Below are 17,033 nucleotides of genomic sequence, written 5' to 3'. Positions count from 1 at the left end.
TGGTATGCAATTTAGGTGTGATATTTTGTAGTTATTGCGGTTGGTCCCTTTCTGCCGTTTTTATCTGATAGATACAATTATTGATGGCCCGGTTGGCAGATAGTAAAGCGATAAGGCGGCCACAAATGGAGGAAAGAAGTAGAAATTTCTTAAACCGTATATACCGGGAAATATTCTAGAATTGAGTGATAAACAGCTAACAGCTAAGGGTTGAATATAAATTGAACTTTTTTAAACTATTGGTAAGACATTTAAGCTGCTTGGAAGGCAAGAGAAGGTTCAACATAATCCGAAATTAACGCACTCCAAACTTTTAGAATATCTCAGTAACCCCTTTTAATGATCACATTTTGAAAAAACGTTATAACCCGTTTTTATATCTTCCAGGTGGTGATTTCAGGTGCATTATGTACAGTAGAAGATTACGTAATAATGTCACAGTGTGCACACAACAAAGCCATACACCTAGCTGCGGAAGGAACAGTCTCAGTGACAGACACTTCACAGATACGTAAGTATTCCAATAAATTTACTACTTAACCCCCACTACCCCCTACTACCCCTGACACCTCAAGTGCCCCACTGCAGGTCTCCTGTTCGGATGTGTTTTTTGTTTATTGACACGTCTGCAGGAAATGCCATCACATTGCCATCTAATTTACAATTTTCGACTCTTTCTCTTCGGCCGTGCCCTCGAAACCTTTCACAAAACAATATACGAGTATGTATCCCGAAAAATAGAAAATATTTCAACAATTTCCAGTAGTTTGTAGCTGGTGTTTGTTTGCATTCGATTTCCATGACAATGGGTCGGAAAAGGCGGGTGGGGGCATTCCACTTGGCATGTCCAAATGTCGGTAACAACAATAACAGAAAGTGCTACAGTTGTTGAATATTTTTCTACTTGATCTATTGATGATGTTGCCAACCGTCAACCGAACGCGTGACGAAATCCCCTTGAGATGCTGCAACAGAGGATGGAATGTCAATGGAGCTGGGAGAAATAACTTGGAAGCCCTCAAGTTTATTAAAAGTATTAATCTTGTTTTTTATAACCTAAAAGAAAGATTGAAAGATTGGGTATGCGGAAAGTCAGTAAATGTCCTAGTTCAAGTCTATAAAAGAACATAGGTTTTATTATCAACTATCTGTCAGTTAATAAACACTTTACCCACTTCGACTAGAGCCACAACTGTATAAAATACACATTTCCATATGCAACCTTTGTGGGGCATGCATAAAGTGCGTAATTTATTGCAAAAACTGGCAACAAAGCAACTCACACCGGAGAAAAATGAAAAAATCATAAAAATTTGCTACGCTTTGGGTCAACTTTCACTCGACGCAACAGCAACCTTTTTTCGGGTCTGACCATGGCCAATTAGAGCCGCTGCAGCTGCTGCCTGAAAAGCAGCGTTCCAAAGGAAGAGATACAAGGACCAGCACGAGCTACGAAGCCTCACTCAGCAGGATAATAGGGAGAGAAATAGGCAGGACAATGGAGGTTCAGAAGAAGCGAGCAAATGCTGGAAAATGCACTGACAACAGGTGCAAAATGATGTTTTGTTTGTTGCGAGTGCGCGTGAAAATTTCCAGCTGGCCAGGGACGGTGACAGGGACATGACCACTTAAAACCTAATGTGCGAAAGGTTCCTTTGTCAATTTGCACGCCCTCTCACCAAGCGACCCTGAAAACTTCATTCATTTGCATGGCTAAGCCCAGGTAGTCGGGGATTATCCCTCGTTCTACCAAGACCACGCTGCATTCGGGTATATCCCACTTGTTTGGCTGGGAATTTCCCCCGCAGATTTACGGTGGTCAGCCGAATCCCCGGTTAGCTGGAAAAATATCGAAAATACCGAAATAAGGGAAGGTATGGCTGCTAATGAATCCTGACATCTCAATCAATTCTGGGGTTCTGGATGCGAAACGGAAGGGAGGTGGAACTTTCACCACCCCAAAAAACAAAAGTGAAAATGCACTCACCCGAAACCACAACATTTTCCCATTTTCCAAAACAGAAGCGGGCCACACGTCAATAAATCACACGATTTAATTTCAGACCAACAGAAGGCGAAAATTGTTGAGGTGGCTTGTGTGGATTGTGATGTGTTCCCTAGGACCGCAACTGCAACTAGGGACCATGGCCATAAAACATTTTATAGCTCATCATGTGCGGTCATAAATCTGAGAACGCAATCAGTTCTGGCCAGCTCCCCTATATACTCGTATATGTCATTCCGGGCATTTGTATATACATATATCGCATAGGTTCAGGGCGTTGCCCAATCAACACCTAACCCTTACCCTCGTCCACGGGATGCATGTAACAAGTAACGCAACCGTTAATTTCTTGATCAAATTAATGCCAGTCCGCGGATGGCGGCCCTTTTCAGTAACTCCTACCCGAGAATTCCATTTGAGTGGTCCGCTGTAAGTTTGGCCGCTTGTTTGCCTGGTAGTTCATTAAAAATGTTTAGCATTGTTCAGCATCGTTGAAGGCGGCAGCGCCAGTGATCAATCAGATACTCTCCAGATTCTGTACCTACGATTAACCAAATGTTTTCATGACAAGTGCGAGATGGTCCGATAATCATCTTTGTGGCACACAATGCTGATAGGATCTGCGAGAAAAGGTCACAAAAATGTACATTACATATGTTTGTAAGCTGAAAATATATAAGAAGCATTAATATTACTGAAAGGGCATTAGTTTGCATATTACTTAAATTTGTGTATAAATTATATTTTGTAGAGATGTTTTACCTTTAGATTCCATTTGGGTTCATGCGTAACCATATTCATTCATCTTCACTGCTGTTTGTCTTACCTTACACGAACCTTTTTCCAAATCTGCCTTGAACAAATTTGTTAATCCTTTGGCATCTATGTATGTATGTATCTATGTATGAACTTCTCCCCACACAAACTTGAACCCTATGCACCTAGGCTTACTTTCTGTGACACACACTGCGATCACACTCACACACAACTTGTTCCCAAAGAAAATCCCTCAATGACTTTGCCGCCTGGCCCTGAGCCCGAAAACCGAGACCTAGCCGGCGACGAGACCCAGAGACCCAGACGAAGAGGTGCTAATAATGTGGGAAATATTTAGCACCATCATTACAAACATCATTAAAATATAAATAGATGTGTTTAACATGAACACCCAAAGGGAAAACCAAGGAAAAAGAGCGGCCGAAAACATGGAACAGAAAGTTCGACTTGGTCGAAAAGGAAATCATGGCCTCAAAGAAATTCCAAGAAATAGCATATGGTCTTGGTCATCTTTTTGGGGGGTATGTGTATGTATGAGTATGGGTATATTGAACCTATAGGCTCTTGCTCCGCTCCGATCGCGCAGATTCATCAATTAACGCCCCTGCGAGGGAGACGGCTGCCCGGGGACGGAAAGAGACAGATAGCCCCTTCATTTCGGTCCAAGACGTCAGCAAATAAATGCATTTCCGTTGGCCAGTCAGTCGTCAGTCCACAAACAAATTTCCAAGAGACGCCGACGAAGCTAAAGAAAATGTTGAAAAATTCCCAAACAGATTCGACCGACTCGATATTCTCTTACCTACCGCGCGCCCAGAGAAGCTGAGAAGAAGAAGAAGATGAGGAAAAAGGGGCTCAAACGGTTAAGAAAACATGGTCAACAACAAAGGCGAACAAGTGTACCGCTTGCCGATCGTCAGTTCGACAGTTTTTGGTCAATTGCTTCACTCGATCGTTCGGGAGTTTTGGAACAGAGAGATATTCCAAAGGGCCTGCATTGATTTCCACTTAACGCTTCAAAACTCAAGTGGCCGGCCATTCCAGGCCATATAGTACTCTCCATACCATACCACATCATACTCGTACCATTCCTTTTCGAGCCAAGTTCACTGTTGAAGTAAACGCGCTTTCGTTCCTGGCTCTCTCTGTTTCAATATTATTGTTTCCCACAGTTGGTCAGAAAATATTTAAGCGCCAATTTGATGTAGTTTTTCTTGTCCCAGTAGTTTTTCCTCTTCATTTCTTTCATTTCTTTGTGGCCCAGTCAAGTGTCCCCCCTTGAATTTGAATAACAATGCCGTTCGGCTCGGCTTCAAAGCTGGCTTTCTTTCCCGAATTCTCCCCTCTGTCTGTTCCCTTCGACTTCGATTTTGGTAATGAGCGATTGGGTCGTTTGATCTTCAGTTGGCAGCAAGGAGCCGGGTTGTCAGCAATTACGCACTTGACGGGGAAAATCGGGGCTGACAATGGAGCTGGAAGGAGCTGTTCAATGGGCTCCGATAGGGGGCTAGTCAGTCGATCCCTTGGAAATCAAAAGTTCTCGGAATCTGTTATTGTCTAGCGTGGGAATAGAGTTGTGTACCGTAGCGACATCGTTTTGGATATGCAAGTGATTGGGAAAGCAGAAGTGAATGAATCTGCTGTGGGAGCAAATCAGATCTTTAAATATGAACAGGATCTTAGGATTCTTAAATGGTTTTAGTATAAATCTTTGACTCCTTCCATCTTAGTCCCCGTTGAAAGTAAAGCCCAGCAAGCACTGTTTTTAGGTAAACATGCAACCGAATCGTGTTCTAATCAATAAAACCCACCACATGCCCCATAGCCAACCGATTATCTGTGAGATAATCGAGTCCAGACCCATCTCAGACTCATAACTGTAGCACACTCCATGCCGCACACCGTTAAACTGTGCATTTTACGAGCCCAAAAGCAATCCTAAAACCAAAATCAAAACCAAATCCAAAGACAGAACCGAAAAGCCATTAAAGAAATGCCGTCGCGGATAAAACAAAACGCCGCCGATCGCTGTTCCCTGTTCCCAGTTCCCTGATCAGTGTGGCAATAAATTCATCAAACAAATATTGCTAGGCCTGCTGATCGACATGAATATTAAAAACCACAAAACTATAATCAGAGCATTATGATCAGTGCGGATAGTCGGTCGGTGGGTCCACGAAACATATCAATCTCTCTGAGCCAACGTTGTTCTTTCTCATCTCTTACCTTTTTTTTTTATTTTTTTGGTGCAGCCATTAACTGCCTGCAGACGAGCTAATGGACAAGATCTTTCGTCACTCCCCGAAGGGATTTACCTTTTTGTGTTTGCTGCTCTGCCGCAACGATCGATCGATAGATCTTTCGCCTGATCCGCTGTCGCCGATGTGTGGTTGATCCTTAAATACCCTTTAAATTGATCTTAATTCCCTCCAACCGCATTTATCATCATTTATATCGGCGGCCCTTCCGCTTTTTCGATGGAGTTTACCCGCTCTCGGTCGCTGAGTGCTTCGATATGCTATCTATCGGTATGGATGTAATGGAAGTGCAGGATCAGGCATCTGTTGGTAGGGACATGGACCCACAGGACTGGGCTGCTCCTGAATGTAAGATACATTTGAACATTCAAAAAAACAGATTAAAGTCCTAGAAGCATTGGCTCGAAAGGGTTTCACTCTGAATGTTAGCACAGGCATGTTTATTTTTGGAAACCCCCTTTGGGTTGCATGATTCATAGCCATCCCTCAATCGATAATCTCGAGTGTCTGTTCAATTGATTTAGCCTAATTTATTTTAAGCATTTCCCAGAACAAAACGTTCCGTGTCATTGGGCAGGAAATGTCGCAAGCTCTCGAGGCTTCGGGGCAACCAAATTGTGTACGAGTATGTATATAAATTGTGGTCAAAGCCAAGACATCTGTCAGTTGATCATTGCGGCAGAACGGAAATGCATTCATTTGTCAGTTGGCTTGTGCCGGCCAAATAAATCAATTCACTTGGCCGGCTGGCTCCCTCTTCGAAATTCTTCATTTTCCACCCAATATCGCCGCGACTGCCACTTTCCAATTACGTAAAGTCTTTAAAGGAATCATTCGACTGGGGTTTTTCTGCATCGCGTGCAGCTATGTATGTAAATTCAGCTGGGTCCTGCAGTCGGAATCGAATCGAGTTCCACTACCGTTTAATGGGCTCGCGATGGCAATGGTAATGGTGATGGTAATGGTAGTGGCTTACTTTGCATGACTCAAACTTAAACTCGAACTTCAAACGGCCGTGTTGCTTCTTTCGGTTTTTTGGGCATGCAAATGGGTCTTTTAATCATACGAAACCTGTGTATTTTGGGCAGTTGTTAATGGCAGGAGGAGTTGGCTTGCGTGTCTTTGGCCTGTTCCCAGCGACACGCAACGCAATCCCCCAGAAGGCCCCCAACCCCCCATCCATTTAATTCAAGTATCTGCTAGATGACAATGCGTGCCTGCCGACACCTTGCCAACTACATTTGTAGTGCTGGTAATTGTCGATTGCGGGGGCAAATTGACTTTCGATTGGCACATAATTTGCCCACTGACGTAACCATGAACTTGGCTCGGCTTCGGGTCTAGAGTCTAGACCACACTCAGACATTTTAGCCGGAATGGCAAAACGGAGCTCTTAACTGGGCCTTTAATAGAGTTATCCTGGTGCCGATCAGGCGGCACATAAAAATGTTTTCTTATCTGCTTATTAAAGGGTCGCTGTGCCGCAAAACAGGATTCGAGTAGCATTTTGGCCACATAAAGGAACATGAAGAGTGAAAACACAAGAGTTTGCCGGACATTGACCAAACGTTTTGGCGCGAAGTTAAGCCCAAATTATGAAATGAGTAGGAAGCGCCATTAAGACCAAAAGTCATTAAAAGAAGCGAGAGAATGAAGTAGATCTTCAAGGAGACGAGAGAAGCCGAAAATTGAAGAATTTACCACTTTAAAGATTACCACTTTAAAATGTTGCCAAAGCACAAAATATAGCAGCTTTATTACAATCTGTTTTGATTTAAAAAAATAAAATAAAGATACATATACTCACTTATTTACTTTAGTTACAAAACACATTGGTCATGATATATGCCAACCGATTCATAAGTGACTGTTAAATAAACTTTATTTTATAAAGTACAGAAGTTCCTTTTCTAAGATCACTTATGCTTTAATGTAATCAAAATCATGTTTATAAAGGCTTACCATATTTATCAATAAACTTCCTGAGATATGGCACAATGTAACACATTTTCCCATTAACTGGTGGCTCCGTTTGTGAAATCAAGTGCAATAAAGAAATATTTATGTATGGATCAAGAATCCGCGTACGTGATGAACACTTCCTCATTGAGTCAAATTTTTTCAAAACTTTCCCATAGCTAAGATTACATGCTTTTCGCCATAAAACATGAAAACGGAGCCCCAGTATCAACAGCTTTGCGAATGAGTGCCTTTAACAGGTTTATTTTTCCAACGAATCAATTTGCAAATATTCCCAGGAAGGTGGAAAAATAATTTGAAAAGAGTTGCGATCCCACTTCTTTTACGAGCTCCTTGCACCTGAGGCCTTAATTAAGTCCTGGCCGAAAGTACCGTCTGTGCCGAGGATCTCCCTGGAAAATAAACAAACAAAATGTTAAAGTCGAAATAATGACGCGCGAAAAACAATAAAACAAAGGCACCGAGAAATAATGCTGGCTGGCAAAATGACAGACAATAAAAGTGGGCTAGGACTCGGGGCAAAATCCAGCTGGCCGCACTTGGCACCTTTTCGGCCCGATCCTGCTGGTTGGCTGGTGGCCACACAGCGTCAAAAGGCCAGCCGGGCGGACAAGGACATGACGTTTTTATTATGCCCAGCGTCTGACTTTTGCTCTAGGACAAAAACAGAAAAAAACTGGGTAAAAAAACAGGAAAAGATAGACGGCGCCCTGGCGAGTAGCCCGTGACCACGTCGACATACATAGATCTCCTCTGGTTCTGGCCGGCCCTAAACTTTTGTTTTACGGCCCACGGGTTAGGGGAGCGTAAATCAAGAGGTGTTATCCTTGGCGCTGAGGGGCTCAAGGGTGCTAGAATTGCACATGCATTGCTGTTCCAGGTTTCCCTGCTCTGCTGGCAATTTCAGCTAATTAATGGCATCATTATAGAGCTCCGTAACCCTCGGACATGTTAATAGTGCTCTCTGTTTACTTTTTAGCCGTTCGAAGGGATAATTATCTCGTAAGTGGTCCAGACACGCCCAGCCATTTGGATCCTGCGCCAGGGTAAACAGTTCTGCATTAAGCAGGAATTTTTGGGTGGTCCCACTTGCGACTCTGGTCTTATGAAACTGAAGAAAGAGGGCGGGCAGCTTTCAAAAATATTTTCTAGCAAAAAAAACACTGTTTTGATCACTTCAGATTGCAGTACTTAGTCCGCTTGATGATGGAATTTCTTTCAAGCGACTACCCACCTTAAAAATTCCCATGGATATTTCCTACCGCTAACAGCCGAGTTGCAACTGCATAAATTGCAGCAATCGATTGGCAATGTCTTTCCATTTTGTCAAGCAACTAGAATACCATTCAAGGAACGCGAAGATAAAGAACCTTCGGTTTTGAGCACTTAATTAAAAGTGCATAAATTTGCCACTCTAATTTCGAACAATAAATTTTGCACCACCCCGAAGTGAGCGGAAATTCAATTACAAGTCCATTGCGAGACAAAATAGCGGGAAATTAATTCGTAATATTTATGGCACTGTGCCGAAAATCACCCCATACACAACCATAAAGACGGCTTTATCTGCTGTTAACCCATTAGTTGACAAATTTTCGTATTTTCGCGGCGTGGCACCCACGCAGCTTCCTGGAGAATTACGATCATTGGCCAATCGATGGATATTAGCACCTGTCTGCGTAAATCCCGCGACAACTATATCTTAATTTATGGTGACGTAATCAATGCTTCTGCATATATCTCGGCCATAACTCAGATCGTTCGCGTGCGTGGATCCAAATGTTAATGGGCTTCGGAGTGGCAAAATTCGGCAAAATTAGGCAAAATAGAAAATAAAACTGAAATGGCTGAAGAAGTGATAAAAAGAAGTGAAACAATTCAAATTGTCACAATAACTCAGCGAGTTATGATCAAAAGGAAGCCAGCAAAATTTTACTGTTTACAGGCACTGGCGACTGTTGCAACTGCAAGCTGCAACTGCAACTGCCTCAGTCGAGTGTTAACGTATACCCATTAAATGGGATACCGAAAGGCGTAAACAAGTGACGGAGACTGCAGCCGTCGGCAAAATTTATGTGACCGGGTTGACAATTTTTCCAAGTATTTTTTTTTTTGTGTAAATTTTATTTTTTGGGTGGTGCGTTTTTTGTGTCTTTTTCTCTGCTTTTTATTTTTTGGCTAGCTGGTGGCGCATTAGCGGGGCCATTTCAAGTTGGCTAACACTAACACGCAGTTTAAACGGCTTGTAAGTGACCACGTTTGCACTTAATTAATAAAGTCCGCAAATCCATGCCACACCGCTGACTTTGTTGCCATGTTGCAACTTCGATTCGCTGGCGATTCGAATTTGAGTTAGAGTTAGAGTTTGCGTCCTTGCTTAGATAACATTGCAATTAGTGTTGCTCGATGCAATATATTCTTGTGTTTATTTTAATAAATTGCCATCGAGCCGGGTCGGTTTAACTTAATTAAATGCCAGTTTCAATTTATTTTCCATTTACTCTCCCTGGCTGCCTGGCTGCCTGACTGCCTGACTGCCTTACTGCCGTCTGCCTGCCACAATGAAAGCGAAACCGCAGAAACAACAATATCGCCGCGTATCGGCGAGTAAATAAACAAAAGCGGGCTGGAGAAAAAATTACAAAAAAAAAAAGAAAATATATATGGAAAAAGAAAAATTGCCTCTGTGGCTGATGGAACTATCAATGTAATTTAACATTCATTCGCCGCCAGCAGCAATTAACTGTAAATAACATGCGGAGCGGGCTGCGTGTGTGGTCTGCAAAAATGGTTAAAAAAGCAAATAAATAAAGTACCACTTTCAATATCGACTACAAAGCGGCTTTTTGTTATTGCCCTTGTCATCGAACTTGTCCGCAGGCCATTCGATTGATAAATGCTTTGCATATACTTGCATGCATATAGGTGTATCGATATCAGCAGCAGGAGGCCTCTGAAATAACAGTATTCAGTATCCGTATCTGTAGGATGAGTAACTTTATAGTTTCAGAAGTTCCGCACTGAGTCACTGAATTTGTACTGACTTGCAACAGCACCAGACAGTCAATTAATTGAGCTTGCATTAATAAATGACACTAATTATTGATTGAAAGTGACGCGCTTCCCAAGGAAGTGACTAATCCATTGCAATCACGTAAAAGTCTCAAAGCATTTCATCGGAAAATAACAAACTCCCAACTTTACTAGTAAAACTACAAGTTTGCACTTTGTGAAGAAAAATCTAGAGCACATAAAATGTTTTTTACATTTTATGGCTATTTTAATCAAATTCAACAAAAATTCTTGAGATGTTTGCGCTTATAAGTTTTATCTCGCATTTTTCTATAATTTTAATTGCCTTTTCTTGATTTGGTCGACCACTAAATTCAATCAGGCCACATAAATTATAAGCAAATAAAATTCGGTGTGGAGTCCACAAAATTTGACCCAGAAATGCGTAGCGTTGACTCCAATAAAAGAGATTTTTCTTCCACGATTGCTTTTAGGGGCACCACCCACATAAAGAGCAAAAAGAGAGCGCTTTTCTCCCACCTCTCTTCGCTTTAGGTACACTGGACAAAATTGCATGAAGAAGAACAGTCATATAAATAGAATAAAGTGAAACGTAACCTTATCACAGATTGTTGTTCTTGTCCTAACAAACTTGATTCATGATACGAAACTTCAAATTTTACGATATAGAATATTTAATAAAAAAATGTACGAGTATGGTTGTGAGATATTTAATGTAGTCACATAACTATGATAGGGTATATATTTAAAAGATTATAATATTCGGCCAACAATTATCAAGGTTTACTTTGAAGTGCGGATCTTTATAGAACAGCACTTGAGTTCGTGCTCAGTGTACTGTCTGGTATTGTGGGGGCGACAACTCGTGCGCTAATTAACTCATTGACACCGTGCCCCCTGCGACCGTCGCCCCGATCCACTGCATCCAATTCCCGGGGCACCGATTCGGGCGGCGTCAGTGAAAGAATCGTGCGTAAAACTTGAGTACGCTCCGCATTAAATGGCGCTAATTTCGTGGCATTCGAGTTGGCTTTGGAGCACTGGGCAGCTGTGGGCAGCAGTGGGCAGCAGTGGGCACTGGCCAGTGAAAATGGAGCTGGAGCTGGAGATGGAGCTGGATACATGTAGAGCTGGAGCTGGGAGTCGAGTCTGGTCTGCAGGGCGTGCCAATGCAATTAGCATTAGTGCAGTTGCCGCGAGTAGAAAAGGAGGGGAGTAGTGGAGGTCGAAACTGATAAATGGCTGCAAGTTGAGGTTTGTTTTCCTTTTGCCCAGGCCCAGGGCAGTTTGTTTGCCGCTCTCCGCTTACAAAACAAACCGAAATGCCAGCCGCGGCACCAGGCGAGCAAATAAAACGGTTTCTTCCAGGAAACGTGACAAAAACGTCAATAACTGCGGGCTCTATACGCGTACTATACCGTATACTATAGCCATATAGTGGCTGCAACTACGGCGATTCCGATGACGATGCCAATACTAATACCAATGCCAAAACCAATACGGAGGATGCCCACGGCCACTAACTGCAGCATGTGACAAATCTCACTTGTTTGTTGACTTTGCTGCATATGCAAAATGCAATTACTTAGGGCCGCCTGTAATCTAAGACGCTTCACCCAGACCCGCTCCAAGACCCCAGACTCCAGACTACAGATTCCAGACTCCAGAGTCCAGGCTCCACAGTCCATAGCCCAGACTCCAGAACCCAGAACCCAGGGAACCCAACTGCAATCGTCAGCGTAAAAGTTCCGGGAATGCAGCCATCGAAGTGAATGCCTCAGACGACATTCCAGGAACTATTGCAACTCATTGGGGCAATGCTCTTGGGGGCAGTAATGCTCCAGAGCCAAGGATAACTCCGGGTTCTACATCAAAAAGAATTCAGGGTAAATACTCGATAAAGACTTACATGAATTACCCAACTTTAAACTGAAGATGAACAAATCAACAACACTCTCAATTGATACTAAAATATTACTTTACATATATATATTGCATTTAAAAGAGAGATAGCTGCATTTCCTGCCTTTTGTTTGCATTTACTTAAGGCCAAGACTATAAACTTATGGCATAGAATTCCTCGCATAAACAGGCCGTGCGATAGTGAAAGTAGAATCTGGAAAGTAATATCAAACACGGCTGGACGCGATAAATATGCCGAGGAAATGGCCTTTGATTATCATAGAGATCGATAAGCTGCGATTTATGCTTATCAAGCCGCAGAGTTGGGACTTGGCAACGCCCACCGATCTTTGGGATCTCACTATCCACGCAGATCCCATAACTCAAATCAAAGATGGGGGGCCAGTTTCATGCTGATGGAATGATGATGGAATGACAAACTGATCGCTCCGATGGAGTAAACGTGAGATGGGTTGTGGTTTTGGCCATGTCCATATGTACACGGATGGATCGTAAAATGTGTTTTCCGATTTTCGTTTCGTTTGTTTTTCGTACATGTGCCGCAATTACGAGGCATTTTGACGCCCCAGCTCGTTGTCGAGATATCTGAGTTTTGTTTTTATTTTGATTGGCTTTTTGATTTTGGATTTTGTTCATGCTGTGCAGTTTAGCAGTTTAGCATTTTATGATTTTTTAATTTTATGTTGATGAAGCTCATTGCTTGCATATTTGATTAGCGTTTTGGTCGTTGTTTTTTGTTTCTGGTTGTGTTTTTTATGGTTTGTTTGCTGGCCGGGTTCTTTGTTTTCCTGATTATTTCCACCATAATGCCTGGTTCGCCTGTTTAGGCTTCCCTCTGAGTGTGTCATTTGTTACATTTTCGGCTTTTGACATTATATATCAAGAGCTGTGTTTTTACTGCCCACAAAATAAAGTTGTGCACAGCTGGTGGGTCAGCCCATATAAAGTGGGGTATTTATAACACTGAGAAGCATTACGAAATGCAGGAATTTATTAACTAAAATTTTGAAAATGCATGCCATTTTTAATGGTAATAGACATTACCGGTCAGGTACGAAATTCTTATCACTTGTTTATGATTTTTTGCCAGTTAATGACGCAAGTGCTATGACGTCGCAGCATTCAGTTAGTGACAATTAAGTTATGGCCAGCAAGTCGCTATCGTTCAATGCCGTAAGTGCTCATAAATTAGAACAACCAGACACGCCCGAAATTCTATATCCATCGGCTTACTTCGGAAACAAATCACGCCCACACATATTGAGCACTATCGATAGCATCTCAGAACGCCTTTTCGTTGGCTTTATTTTGCCATATTTATGCTGATGCATTTCTCAGTTCAAACGCCCTTTCGAAAACTAAACTAAACTAAACGAAACGAGACGAAACGAGGCGAACATTCCACTCACCATGACTAATAACTTAATTAGAAACTCGGCAGAAGACGAAGATTCGGTTGTTAAAATCTTAATAACTTGCGGCAAAAATGCGACCCGATCGAAGCTTTTTATTGAGTGAAAAACAAACCCGTAGCGGAGATCTCTAAAATATCCAAAAAGATCGAAGCCTATAAAAATTCCAAAGCCTAAAATGCATTTGATGGCTTTTGCTTCGGAGTGTGTGTCGTGGAAACTAAAATAAACATTTGGCTTTTCTAGTTTGGGGCTTCATCTTGTTGGAGGGGGTCGACTTTGGCTAGAAGTTAGGAGCTGCGGCACTTTCAATGTCAAAGTCATGGGAAGTTGGGAGTTCAACGATATCAAGGCTTGGGTCTTCTAATGGATTAACCCAGCCCCAAAGACCACAGAAATAATACCGTTGCTCATCTCGATGGACTTGTACTTCCTGCTCGGTTAAGAAATCAAGTAGGCAAATGTGGCACAATGGCGGTGTATCGAAGTTGCCATCACTTCAGAGGGGAAAAAGAAAACTAAAACTGACACTGCTTTCATTCGCAGCTCACTGAAAAAACTTACCCATACAATTTCTAAAAATACACTTAAGTAATGGTTTGAGAAGTAATTTTGCCTACTAAATGAAATCGAAATAAATGGACTTATTGATTAATATTCACGGGGATACTTTACTCTTCAAGTGTACCAACATTTTACGCATTGTTGGAGTACTATAAAAACAAAGACCAAACGAAGTCAGAGAGGAGAGTATACTTTATATAGAATGATGTGCTATATATTTTAGTAACAGAAAACCCTGATTTCGGGACACGTATTTTCTCCCAGCTCAGCACCTACTGCGCACTCACAAGTGCGGCTGCCAGAGGGTGCTCCACTCGGGGTTTGTGTCACCAAACTAATGAAATCAATAAGCTAGACGAGCGGCCGGGCCGTGAATCACAAGAGTCCCAGGAATAACAACAAAGGGAGCAATGGAGCTCCCTGGGGCAAGAGGCACAAGTGGCTGCCACCGGCGGCCAAAGGTGTGAAGCACAGAGTCACTCAAGCCCTCAGCTCGCCTCGGCTTATGAAATATGAGAGCTAAGAGCCGAGATGCCAGAGTTGAGAACTCAGAACCGGGACTGGGACCGGGACCGGGACAGGGACAGGGACAGGGACCGGGAACCCAGACCGATACCGAGACCAGGAACGGCGACTCTTGCCAAGAATTTGTGTGCATAAATTTAATTACTGGCAGAACGGCAGAATGGCAGAATGGCAGACGACTGAGACCGGGGCTGAACCCAGTCACCTATCAATCTAACTCGAGTGGCTTTTCTTCTCGTGTTGCCTTTTTCTTTGGCTTTTCAAGTGCTTTACTTATTAGTGACTTTTGTGGCCACATCCCGCCTCCACCTCCACCTCCCCCCATTCGTCCTCCCTGCTGAAGTTCAATAGCCTGTCGAGGCCAGATACAGATACAGTATCTGAAATACTGAGCACAGGGGCAGATGCACCGCCCGATACTCCAGATACATCAGTTTATAATTAGCGGAGAGAGCATGCGCACCTTGGCTACTTGACTTTCTGAGGTTTAATGCATTCGCCGACTATTTTTGGGAATCTGTTTTGGTTTTTGATCGAAATGACAGCAAACAAATGGGAAGGCTTAGAACAGGCTGAATGCTATCGAACAAGAATGGCTTTGCTTAGTATTAGAAAAATACATATATCAAACATTATTTTTATTGTATTTTAATTTTTAAGTTCTATATTGATGTGTTCATTCCCTTCTTAATATTATGAAGTAGGTAAGTAGTAAGTTTACTAATATTTAATCAAAGTATTTGACAACCACCCATCACTGACGACATTCATTAGGTTATATCCGCGAAGACGCGTGTTTCGTTTAAGGTCAAAGTTCTAGTGCTCCACGAACCTTTATCGCGATGTTCGAGATAAACCCCTGCCAGCACCCATCGTTACCTTCCGTTTTGACACGCTTAATCACTTCGACCGAAAGAGCCATGTTTGCCTTTAATTAAAAATGTTTTTGCCCGCCAAATATTTACATCAATTAAAAACACTCGCCAGGCTGATTTACTGATGGAATTAATGTGTTGTTTTCGATTTTGTATTTTCAGAAAATATAACGATAGTCGGCTTCCCGGATTATCTGAACAACGAATTCAAAATAGCACTGTACGCAAAAGAAACTCAAAGATATTTGTGTTTCAACGACAATTGGAGATTAGTTGGCATGGTAAGTAGAAGATTTACATTGCAATAAATTTTGGAAGTCTCCCTTGTGGAAAATGATTCATATTCCCGTGATACTCGTAGATAACATGACATCGCAAAGATGAAAGGGCATTTCCACACGATTTGTTTATGGATATACATATAAAGTTTATGGCACTATGGTGCAAGCAAATGGTTGGCAATAGCCACAATTATATGATTGACAATATTTATTCTGCCGGTATACTCGGTATATGTAGACGCTGAATATAGCCAAGGCCCGCTGCGGATATTTTAATTTCATTGCATTCGTACCGTACTTCGCATACTTGAATAAAGTACAAAGCGCCAAGTGTAGACAAGTCATTTTCCCATTTTCCGCTTCTCGTCGATCTGTTTTTATGCAAACTAACTGTGCAAACACTGTAATTTATGACATGTTCCACATAATGGTTTTATGCAAACGATCGCTTATACGACAATAACCATATTACGGCGAACTGGCCAAATTGTCAGCCACAATGGGTGAAAACCTGTTGCGTTTGCACCAAATCTGTCAGCGGGCTGAGCAAAATATTTATTACAATATTTTTGTAATTTGTAATTCGAAAATGCGAACAATTTCATATGCAATTACGGCCGAATGTGGCACAGATTCTGAGATACGTTTACGCGGCGTATGCGTGATATCGCACGGAGCAATGATTGGCAACTGTTTGGGGATACGGACGAAATCGAAATTGAAAATCAAATTTTCGAGACATTGTAACAGTTTGGCCGGCTGTCTCAATGCCAATAGTTGAAGTGCAGCCACTCGAGGTATGAGATTTTCCATCATAAAAGTCAAACAACTTGTATAGATATGTCTAATCAATCAGGCGAATGACGCTGCACTTGATTGCCTCTGTCATGTGGTAATGGCTAAAACATTTCAATGTCCTTTTCGCCACTCACAATACAGTTAGTTAGCTAAACCGCATTCAAGCATTCGAGCTCTAGGCAAACAATAGAGCCCCTAAGGCCACCATTAAATTCTATTGCTTTCGATTGCGATTATGACCGCAAAATCCATGTTGAATTATTGTGCAAATATTTGCCGTGATTTACACTTCATTCGATACCTTAGCCGCCGTTTCTCGGGAAGGTTAATGTGTGGGCCGAGGTCGCAAAGTCTGGATGTGAGTCACATATTGATTACTCGATTACTCGATCACTCCATCCCTTCTCGAAATAGAACTAATGTGTTTACCCCAAACACTCCGCTCCTCTTGACCAGTGGTGGCAAGCAGCTCCTCAAAAATAGCAATTATGAGCTATAAATATGCGAAGAGCCCACAAGTAGTCCGTCGCCAAATATGGCAAAAGTCTTAATTGCTTGGGAAATGTTTCATCTGCGTCGTTTGCAACACTTTGGGCCGCAAT

The 17,033-nt window shown here is 42.2% G+C and overlaps 1 protein-coding gene and 1 long non-coding RNA gene across 6 annotated transcripts in view; one reads left to right on the top strand and one right to left on the bottom strand.

Moving 5' to 3' along the window:
• The window catches only part of LOC6530236 (uncharacterized protein DDB_G0288805), a 58,866-nt gene that overhangs the window by 36,725 nt on the left and 5,108 nt on the right, over positions 1-17,033 (top strand). For all 5 annotated transcript variants that reach the window (XM_039371931.2, XM_039371929.2, XM_039371930.2 and 2 more), the window contains 2 exons: positions 388-511; positions 15,515-15,633. In XM_039371931.2, the coding sequence (XP_039227865.1) occupies positions 388-511; positions 15,515-15,633 (243 nt within the window). The remainder of the gene's footprint in view (positions 1-387; positions 512-15,514; positions 15,634-17,033) is intronic.
• Positions 6,947-15,482, bottom strand: LOC120320960. Its single transcript, XR_005560480.2, has 2 exons — positions 13,210-15,482; positions 6,947-7,412 (listed from the first exon to the last, which is right to left on the bottom strand). It is a non-coding gene; the product is annotated as an uncharacterized LOC120320960 (long non-coding RNA).

The sequence above is a fragment of the Drosophila yakuba genome, chromosome 2R (genome assembly GCF_016746365.2).
Source record: "Drosophila yakuba strain Tai18E2 chromosome 2R, Prin_Dyak_Tai18E2_2.1, whole genome shotgun sequence".
NCBI lineage: Eukaryota > Metazoa > Arthropoda > Insecta > Diptera > Drosophilidae > Drosophila > Drosophila yakuba.
This window is presented reverse-complemented; position numbering and strand designations above follow the sequence as displayed.